The sequence below is a fragment of the Chaetura pelagica genome, unplaced genomic scaffold (assembly GCF_000747805.2).
Source record: "Chaetura pelagica isolate M959 unplaced genomic scaffold, ChaPel_1.0 scaffold117, whole genome shotgun sequence".
NCBI classification, from domain to species: domain Eukaryota; kingdom Metazoa; phylum Chordata; class Aves; order Apodiformes; family Apodidae; genus Chaetura; species Chaetura pelagica.
In genome coordinates, this window is record NW_009954185.1 from 9399308 (window position 1) to 9410420 (window position 11113).

The window sequence follows — 11113 nt, forward strand, 5'->3', positions numbered from 1 at the left end:
TCATGGGAGAAAAGCCCACTTAGCTCGCTCTCACTCCCAGCCTCTCACCCTTGTGTGAGTAAATAACTTGCATGTCTGTGGCTGGACAGACTGACTCAATAATCCATTCTTGTCCAATTCAAAAAGGCAGAAGCATTCTAAACTAAGTAGAATTAAAATTCAGTATCATTTATATTTTAATCTACCCAAGTTTTCATGGTCTTGGTACAGAAAGAAGAATGAAGAAATCAAATCACACAGACAAGAACATCAGAGGAAACGATGCCACAGAACCCAAAAGTTATTTGCCCTCTCTTCTGGTAAGGAGGGAAATATTCTTTATATTCAGTATTTCAACTGTTGAGGGTGTTAACAAAGAGAAACAATAACTCAGATCTACTTCAAATGTGTGTAGAAGTCATGACTTCTTGGTGATGTCCTACTTCATATATTGACATTTATTAGCTTATATTTTCCAGTGGTCAGTTAATGTTTGTGTCTGATGTAGCTTTCTCTCTCATTATACCAGCTATTATCCAGCAAAGCAGCCAGAATTGAATTGTTTCCATGACAAATCCTGCCCACATGTGAGATGACACATCACAGCTGGAACTGTGATTTTATAACTACTAAAGAGCAGAGTCAGCCAAAATGGTTAGAAGTTCAGCAGTGTGGTCTCTGTTCTCACAGCAGTATCTGTACCAAGCCTCAGGCTTCGAGGTGTCATGGGAGAGATGCTGGCCAGGCATCCTGCTGACCCTCCAGAAAAGTCAGCCCTGCCAAGGAGCACAGCTGATTTAACAGAGCCCATTCACCACCTTAGCAGGATTAGTGGGTAATCCTTTTCCTCAGGGGTCACAGTTCATTTATCCATCACAGACACATTACTGTCAGTCTAAGATGCTGGATTACCAACTGCCTGCATTATGCAGCCCATGAGACTAGACAAAGCACACATCAGAAATGACAACAACCCCCAAAAAGAAGCCATAAGGGGCAGTTTATATCCAACCAGATCGCCTTCCTGGCTGTTCAGTTTAACAAAAATCCCATTTCTGTCCACCACCAATCCACACCTGTGGAAAGCCATAGTCCTGATCAAAAAGGGTCTTTCCTCCAAGATGAGCTGTTAGCAACAGCAGGGGTTACAACTCATTGATGGAAGCAGGAAGGAGAGGGGGGATGGAAAGGAGAGTTTTATAGCAAGCCTCAAGTGTAAGCTGTCCATGAGTATAATCAATATTACCAGGTCTGTGAAAGAAACACTAGCCTTTAAGATGTGCTCTGGCTAACTTGTTCCTCAAATTTTGCCCCAGTTGGGCAAGGGCATTCTGGTTCACTGATCCTGCACGAGGTGGTGGGACCCGACAGGCCACTTCAGCAAATAAACACCCTGCTGCCTCTTGGCAGCATCTCCAAGACAATTGGGGCTTCTCCCACTAAATGAAGGAGGGGGCACAGAGAACATACTCATCATCCCTCCTCCTATTGTAATAGCAACTCACATTGAAGCCAAACAGCCTCATCCAGTCTGATGAGCTCTACCATCACTACTCTATTACTATTCTAAATAATTCTAATAATATTAATAATAATTGTAAAATACTGTCATCTACAGAAGAGCTGCTGCTGTAGTATAACCCCTATAGCTATCTTACTTTTTCCTTTCCTTCCATACAAAATGGAATGTCCCACACAGCCACATCATTGAGTTTGGCATTCTAACTAAAAATGAGCAATGTTAAGGCACTCACAGTGTTTTTTTGAGCAATTCTACAATATATTTTCCTTACAGTCACTTCAGGGCAAGCACAGCAGCAGCACTTGGCTGTGCTGCAGCAGCACCCCACAGGATCTCTCTGGATGGATGTGTCACTTGCCCTGCCCTCTGCTGCCAACAGGCAGGAGCTGCCCATCATGGCATTTAAACGCCTGATGGGTTGCAGTTGAGCACTGAAGGAGCTGGCAGGTGTGCTCACCAAGCCTCTTTCTATCCTTTATCAGAAGTCTTGACAAACTGGGGAAGACCTAGTGGACTGGAGGGTGGCAAACGTGACCCCCAACTACAAGAAACGCCGGAAGGAGAATCCAGGAAACTACAGACCTTTCAGTCTGACCCCAGTGACAGGGAAGGTCATGGAGCAAATAATTGAGTGCCATTATGCAGCACATACAGAACAACCAGCTGATCAGGCGCAGTCAGCAAGGGTTTATGAAAGGCAGCTCCTGCTTGATGAACCTGATCTCCTTCTATGACTAGATGACCTGCCTGGTGGATGAGGGAAAGACTGGATGTTGTCTACCTGGACTTCCATAAAACCTCTGACACTGCCTCCCACTACATTCTCATGAAAAAACTGGCTACTCATGGCTTGGATGGGCATGATCTCTGTTGGATATAACACTGGCTGGACAACCAGGCCCAGAGGGAGGTGGTGAATGGAGCTAAATCCAGCTGGTGGCTGCTCATGAGTGGAGATCCTCAGGGCTCAGTGTCGGGACCACTCCAGTTTAACATCTTTATCCATGACCTCGAGGAGGAGTTAGAATGCACCCTCAGTAAGTTTGCACACAACACCAAGTTGGGTGGGAGTGTTGATCTGCTTGAGGGTATGGAGGCTCTAGAGAGGGACTTAGACTGGATTGATGGGCTGAAGAAAATTGTATGAGCTTCAACAAAGCCAAGTGTTAGGTCCTGCTCTTGGGCCACAACAACCTCATGCAACTCCACAGGCTGGGGGAGCAGTGGCTGGGAAGCTGCCCAGCACAAAGGGACCTCAGGGTGCTGATCAACAAGCGGCTGAACATGAGCCAGCAGTGTACCCAGGTGGCCAAGAAGGCCAATGGCATCCTGGCCTGCATCAGGAATAGTGTTGCAGATCTAGGGGAGTGATCCTCCCCCTGTACTCAGCTCTGGTGAGGTCCCACCTCGAGCCCTGTGTGCAGTTTTGGGCACCTCAATACAAGAAGGACATTGAGGTGCTGGAGCAGGTGCAGAGCAGAGCAACCAGGCTGGTGAAAGGCCTAGAGAACAAGTCTTATGAGGAGCAGCTGAGGGAACTGGGGCTATTTAGTCTAAAGAAAAGAAGGCTGAGGGAAGACCTTATTGCCCTCTACAGCTACCTGAAAAGACATTGTAGAGACATAGGTGCTGGTCTCTTTGCACAAGTAAATAGTGATAGGACAAGATGGAACGGCCTAAAGCTACACCAGGGGACGTTTAGATTAGACATTAGAAAAAAAAATTCTCTGGAAGGGTTGTCAGGCTTGGAACAGGCTGCCCAGAGAGCTGGTTGAGTCACCATCCCTGGCTGTGTTTAAAAGTCACATAGATGTGGTGCTTGGGGGTTTGGTTTAGGGGTGAACATGGAAAAGTAGGGTTAAAGTTTGAACTTGATGATCTTAAAGGGTTTTTTCCAACATAAATTATTCTATAGGCACCTACATGCCCTTGCCCTGGCAAAAGGCCAAGCTGCTTCTGTGGCATTCCCTTGTTATCTCCCTAAACCCATCCTCTGCCACCCATGCTTGGGTGTCAGCTCACCAGCATGGAAAATGTTACCTCCCATGTATGCAGCAAGGGAAGCCACCTCTCCTTCACAATACAGAACAAAGACGTTCAATGTCTGTGGTCAGGTGTCTGTTTTCTCTAGTCCTTTGTTAAGTTATGAGGTAAACTTCAAATTGCATCAAGAAATAATGAGAAATATGCAAGAAAAAATAATGTAAAAGGCTTCTGCTACATAGCACACTGATTATAGACTGCAGGCCTCTAGTAATGGTGACTCATTGCCCTGAGATGATTGTCTAGGAAAGCCACTCTCTGGCCTTGAGCACCAAACTTGCTCATCTTTCTTTCCACTCAAGTGCCTCAGCCCACCCAAATACAAGATTTTCCATCCACGCCCCATAAACCAGCACCCTCAGTTAAGTGGGTACTCCCACTACCTGCCATTCCCTGGAAATACACTGCAGGCAGTGCCTATCCCACCTCCTGATTTTCACAGGTCTCCCAGTCTGACAGGAGCTCCAGCAGCCAGAGCAGATACCTAGGAACAGATCCTCTCCCACTGAGGAGAGCCCTGAGCTACTTTGGAAAAGGACATCAACTCCTGTTTTGAAAAGATGAGCCAACAAAGGCAACAACAGTTACAGCCAAACCACATTACAGTTATTATTTATTTTAAACCTCAGCCTTTCTTCTTGATTTTTGCTTCTGCCCAGGAAGTGCCAGTTCTTTTCCCCATCTCTGAACAAGGACCAGCTCTAACCTCTACCATTCTAATGGACACTCAGTTGGCAAGGGAGAGACAGCAACCAACAACACTCATTTCCTAACCCTGTTTTCCTTAACACTGGTTTTGAAGTGCCACTGTAACACATAAACAACTTCCACACTCAAACAAGGAACAGGGCACATTCAAGAACTCACAGGAGTCGTTTATGAGGCACAAGGGGAAGACAAAAACAAGCCTGCTCAGCATTATTTTTGTGCATTTTATATCTCTCCATGGTTTTAAGAAGCAGCCCTCCCCCCTCCTTCACTTCAGAAACATAAAATGAAACAGCTTTCTGAATAAACACTCAAAATAAGCTCCTTAGCACTCATAAATGCAGAAGAAAACAACTCATGGAAGATTTCCTTCAACAGTACCTCTGAATAAAACTGACAGCAGTACATAAAGCAGTTATTCCAGCAGTTCTTACCTTTGGTAGCCAAAAAACTTCCATCCCACCTATGCCTCTCTAATTTCTCTCTCTCTAAAACGAGCCCAGCCCCTCCTCTCTCTTCAAATCCCCTTCCTGCTAATAAGCATCACCTGAACAAACCTCCTTCCACAATGAAGCAGCAGCTGCAGAAATCACCCCAGGGCTTCTGTTCTTCCAATGTGGATTTGAGGGTCTGAAAAGTCTTGTTTTTACTTTGGGCTGCTGCATATGTAATACACCTAAAAATACTTTCAGCCAACTTTTACAATATTTGGTGTTTACTATACACTTCTAATTCCTAGAATGAACTGATTAAGAAAAGTAAACCCCAAAATAAATGAATTTATACTCTCCAAACATGCAGAGTGGCAAAGTCTGAAAATGAGAGTCATTTTGACTAAAAGCTCAGAATTTAAATAAGACAGTCAGAAAGTCCAAACCACTTCAAATGTCATTATTTTACTACTATCTCATGATTTTGTTGTATTTTACTTCAAAGGTTTATTGAAGGCCTCGACAACTGATTACATGAAAGGCACCTTAAGAAGCAATTCTTGAGTCTGAGAGGCAAACCTACAACTCAATAAGCATATCCCAGGTGACTGAAAGCCAGCACTCATAAGGGGACTTGCTGACATCAGGATTTCCTCCCCTTGCAGGGAGTGGCTTGGACAAGCAGGACTACTTTTGAGACCTCAAGTAATTCAGATGTTGACCTCATCAAGCCACCATATGTCAGAAGCAACACAGCATTTGTCTCCGTGCCACAAAATCTGCCATTTTTGACTCCCCATTAAATGCCCACTCGTTCCCTTCAGCAATGATTCCCACCATCGGTTTAAGCCCTTAGTCCCTCATGCTCTTGGATAAAAAGCATGAAGAGTGTCAAATGTGTACACAGAGAGAAAGAAATTGGACTTGCACGAGAATTGAACCCTGACAATGGCAACTTGTTTTGGAAAGTCATGTGAGTTTGCACGTGGGTCAAAGCACAAATGTGAGACACTTCAAATATTTCCTAAAAAGGGTTTAAAAGAAGTAACAATTATGTGTGTCTGCTTTTGAAATTTTAATGTAAAGGAAAGAGCACTCACAGATTACTCCAAATTGAGCTTGCTTAGCTCCTCAGCAAATGTTTCTTCTTTGGCTTATAACTGGGTCAGATAACAAATGATATTTCTGAGAGCCCCTCCAATTCAGATAAATCCCAAATGGACTTTGTGAGTGGCCACAGTGAACTTCATGGCTGGTCAGTTCTTCCCCCAGGGCTTAGCCCTTCCTCCAGAACAGGTTTTGGACCAGAACTCTGTTCTTCTGCCTCTCTCTTCGAGTGTGTTCCCTGTTGCAAAGACAATGTTGCTTGTTCTTTCAGGTCTTTGCTCTGAGTGATTTCCAGCTCTCCAGAGCATATTTTGCAGACTGACCCAGTCTCTTCAGTATTCCTTTGACACTGCACATCTTCTTCAGCAAGATTCTTTTGGGGTCTTTCCCATTGCACAAGAACTTTCTCCTTAAAGTTCCCTTGCTTTCCAACACACCCTTCCTGAGATGTCCCCAGGGCTTTCTGAGCTCTCTCCTGTTCCTCCGGGGCTTTCTTCTGAGCTTTCTCTTGCTCATGCAGGAGCTTTTTCTGAGCTCTCTCAAGGTCTTCTAGGGCCTTTTTTTTTGCTTTCTCCACTTCTTCCAAGATTTTGTTAGCTTTGTTTTGTTCATTCTTAGCCTTTGCCTGCTCCTCTAAGGCTTGTTGCTGTGTCTTTGCAAGTTCTTTTAGGATTTGCTGTGCTCTCTCTTGTTCTCTGACAGCCCTTATTTGAGCTCTCTCCTGCTCCTCCACAACTTTTCTACGCAATAGCTTCAGCTCTTCAAGAGCCTTCTGAGCTCTCTTCTGTTCTTCTAATGCAGATCTCCAAACTCTTTCTTGCTCTTGAAGGGCCTTTCTATGAGCCTTCTCCAGCTCCTCCAGCGCGTTTTTTTGAGCCATTTCCAACTCTTCCAGGGCCTTTTTCTGAGCTCTTGCTAGTTCCTCTAGGGCTTTTTCAGCTCGCTCTTTTTCTTCCAGGGGTTTCTTCTGAGCACTCTCATATTCTTCCTTGGCTGTCTTTATCAGTCCTACCAAAGCCAGCTGTTGAGCTTTCTCCAGTTCCTGAAGAGTCTTAAATTGGTTTCTCTCTTCTTCCAACAACCTCTGTGCATTCTCCTGTTGCTCCAGAACTTTCCATGTGTTTTTCTTCTTTTCCTCAAGCCCCATCTGTTGAATTTTAAACTGTTCTAACAATTTCATCTGCAAAGCAAACAACTGCTGCTCAAGTTCCGGGGACGGCACTGCTTTCTGCAACACTTTTTGTTCCAGACTCTCCTGTTGCTCTGTCACATCCTGTGGTGTGTTCCTCTTTTGCTCAGCTTGTATATGGTCTTTCTTCATGGCCTCTTCCCAAGATTGGTCCATGTCCTGAGAGTTGTATTTTTCCTCCAGGGCTGCTTTCTTAATTCTTTCCATATCTTTGGGGGCTTTGTTAGTTCTTAATAGTGCCTCCTTTGATTCTTCTTTCACCCTTTCTGCTATACCCACAACATCATAGTCCCTTTGTTTTCTTCCCTGGATTCTTCTCTGGACTTCTGTTAGCATGCAATCGGTGTCTTCATTATAGCCCAGCTGGCAGGCCAGTTCAAGGTCTCTGGCAGCCTTGTGCCAGTGACCCAGGAGCTGGAATGCCTTCCCTCGCCAGTGGTAGGGCTGTGGAGAATCAGGGTCTATTTTTATTGCTTGGTCACAGTCCCTTATGGCAGCTATTGGTTTCAGCAACCTCAGGTAGACGGTGGCCCGGCTTACATACAAGACTGCGAGTTGTGGGCTGAACCTGATGGCGTCAGTGAAGAGCTCAACAGTCCTGTGAAGTTCACCTGCTCTCAGTGCATGAAAGGCTTCCCTTTCCTTTTCAATAGCCTGTTTCATCATCTTGTTGGCTACCTTCAGGTTGTCATCTCCCATTTCCTGAAGATCTTCCTCATATTCTTCAGGCAATGCTTCATGTTCGGAACCGAGTTCACTGTCCCTGCTCTTTGGTTCTACACTGGGCTTTCCCCCTCCTTCAGTCCTACATGGATCTTCCAGGTGAAACTTGTTCTTTTCTACTGGATATTGCTTTTGCTCTTCAGATTCCCTGCAACAATCACTATCACATTCCTGGGAGGTCCAAAGGTGAACCCGTTCATACTGCTGGGCATTCTGAGGCTGCACTTCTTCCTTATCTGGAGGAGTCAGAGGCTTATCCCTCTCCTCTTCCGCCATGGATTTCCCCAACTTTGGCAATGCATGCAATGACTGTGTTTTGTTTCTCTTCATATGTTTTTTGGTGGCTGGTGATTTTCTGCACTCCTCTGTGAACCTCCTTCAACATGTATCTTCATCATAATCCAGCTGGTAGGCTACTGCAAAGTACTTGGAAGCCTGTTGCCAGTGACCCAGGAGGTGACATGCTTTCCCTCCTCCACTTGTGTGGCTCTGCAGAATTCAGGTCAATTTTTATGGCTTTGTTGCAGTCTCTGATGGCAGCATTTGGCTTTTGCAACTGTCAAAGAACACAGCCCAGTTGGCATACAAAGCCATTGGTTCAGTTTGATGGTACCAGTGGAGAGCTGAACAGCTTTTTGAAATTCACCTCTTCCCACTGAATCAAAAGCCACCTTTTTCTTTTCAGCACCCTGCTTCACCACATTACTGGTTACCTCCAAATTCTCATCTCACATATCAGGGAGTTCATCCTCTTCTGACTCAATCCCTGCTTACCTATCTATCTCCAACTCACTCTGTCACACACACACACCCCACCCCCCACTCTTCACTGGACTCTTCCTCCCGCCCAAACACTTTGCCTGAGCCTCAGGATCTAATTTACAAGCCATGGAAATGTTACAGGCAGCCTCATTTAAATGCCACAAAAGCTGGACGAGCTTTTCCCTAGAATTTACAGGCCTGTGCTGAAATGGGATTGAGTTTCATAGCTCTGACACAGTTGCTAATGGCCATAGCTGGCTCCTGCAGCAAAAAAGACACTGGCTCTGTCAATGCGTGAGCTGGCAAGGTGTGGATCCAGATTGATGACACTAGACAGCATATCAACTGTTTTCTGATTTTCATCTTCACCTAAGAAACGAAAGGCTTCTCTTGTTTCTTACCATAATCTTCTCCATCACCTCCTCTGATAGCCCTAAATTTTGTCTTTTTTTTGTGTGGATTATCTGTGGATTAATTGTCTTTAGCATTTTCCAAACCTTGCTCACCCACACCTTCCCAAAACTTTCCTGCTCCTGTAACTAGCTCCTTTGCATCTGTTTTGTTTGAAGCAGATGGTAAGCAACTTTCTGTACTTTCTATGGATTTCCAGAGAACCTTCAGAGACCCTCAGAATTAAGAAAATGGGTCTGATTTTGCCAGTACTTTCCTTGAAGGCATGGTGCTTAGATCCAAAAAGGATTTTGGAAAGAATTTGTTGACACTGAAAGCAGAGGAAGAAAGATGAAAAGCAGTTTACCTGAGAGCTCTGATTATGAAGTTAGTGCCAGGTATACATGGCAAGCTCCCCGGTTCTTCTTTCTGTTGTCTGGGTGGTGGATCTAATTAAGGGGTTAAAGCCAGTTGCAGGGTCCCAATGAATCTGAGAACTGGAATAGAATCAGTCACCTGTTTGTGTCATCACTGGAATCCCAAGATGGCTTCTTAAAGTTGTATCACACAGAAAGGGTTTCCCTGTAATCCTTCTTTTCCCTCAGTTTATTGCACATTTTACACATAAGAGGTATACGTGTGTGCATCTGTGTGTGTGCATGCCTGTTACAAAGAGCAGCCACAGGACTGGAGAGTCTATTAATTTGTTTGCACATTTAAATAAAAACATCTTTTACGACCCACAATCGACACAAAGGCAATAAGAGCTGGATAAAAATTTCGTGTTTAAATAAGCTTTGGTCAAGAATTTTCCCTCAAATGAAAAATGCAAACTGTGAAGAGCTTGTCCTGACAATAACATATGCCTATGGGAAATACAAAGAGAAGAAAACCCCATGCAGCACAGTTTCATGGGGCATCCTTTGTCAGGACATTTTTCAAAATCTTGTAAAACTATCTTTTTCTGAAGTTTACACATTTGCTTCTCAGGAACATCATTACAGCTCCAAAAGTCATCAGAGGGACAATTTTTCTGCATCCAGAAGAACCAAGAAATCTTCTTGACAAACAGAAAAATCTTAGACTTATTGAGAATATTCTCAAGCTGATACCATCCCTTGATGGTCCTTGACTATCCCATCTTAACTTTCATTCTAATTTGGGGCTGATGAGCCTCATCTTCAGTTGGAGACCATGGCCAGTGTTTTGGTCTGGAGTGGATTTGACTCTAAAGCATCCAACAGGCTCTATCAGGCTGGTCTGGCACTGTATGGAGCTAAAGGCAGCTACTCTGCTCTCATATAGGTCAGAAAGTTTTTTAATGCTTCTTTTCAAATAAAAAGTTTGGGGTTTTTTCCATTCTTCCTAAAAACCACCTATCAATTTCAGTAGCTCACTATCTTGTCCATGCTACGAACACCTGGGTCTGTCTCAGTCATTTTTTCTTTCCTTTCACCCTTGCTTCTGATATTCTTGATGAGCTCACTTCCCTTTTCCGAAACACCAAGTCCTGGAATTCTGCTTTTTAACCCCAGTCTTTCTTCACACACCACTGGCTTGTATATTAAGTCCATATATCTTATGGACTTCAAAAAATCCCACAACCCATGAACTTGAAACTATATTGCTTTTGCATATTTCAGTCCTTGAACCACTTTTTCTAATTTTGCTCACCATTATTTAACTTACAATTATGTTCCCACAGTATCTACAACATTGATCAGTGTAGGGATAGAAAAGACAGCAAACCCAGAGGAAAAACGAACACTCCAGATCGGCTCAAGAACTAACACTGACACAACAGAAGTTTGGTTAACCTGCCACGTTTACAGAACCCTAACAAAAACCAGTTCATCTAAATAAACTAAATCTACTCATTTTAACAGCTCTTGGGCTGAAAAAAGCAGTCTGTGGCTGCCGGTGTTTTGAGGATAATGCTGCCATCTAGCGAGAGGAAAGGTTCAATGTCGTGTTTAAATTCTCTTGCAGATACTACAATACAGAACATTTTCGATTTATCTACTGAAACGGTTGCATGAAAAGTGCACCTACAGGAAATAAAGTGTCTTCTTATTAACAGATTTTTCAGCAATACTTGAACATTAATTTATATGGGAAGATTTTATTACCTCTTCTGGACTTGCCTATTATATATATATATTAAAAATAATGTAAATAGACTTTTTACTATGGAATATTTTTCAATAAACTATATTTTTTACTGGTTTGCCTTTAAAATGCTACCTGACAACAGACTAC

At 43.7% G+C, this 11113-nt stretch overlaps 1 protein-coding gene across 1 annotated transcript; it reads right to left on the minus strand.

Annotated features, from left to right (window-relative positions):
- Window positions 1–5929: 5929 nt before the first annotated feature.
- Window positions 5930–7978, minus strand: LOC104393538 (plectin-like). The gene has a single exon (XM_010003041.1). The coding sequence runs from the start codon at window positions 7976–7978 to the stop codon at window positions 5930–5932; it is 2049 nt and encodes a 682-aa protein (XP_010001343.1).
- Window positions 7979–11113: the final 3135 nt, after the last annotated feature.

Excerpts from the sequence above, each read along its gene's own strand:
- LOC104393538 (XM_010003041.1), bottom strand. The coding sequence starts at position 7,978 with ATGGCGGAAGAGGAGAGGGATAAGCCTCTGACTCCTCCAGATAAGGAA.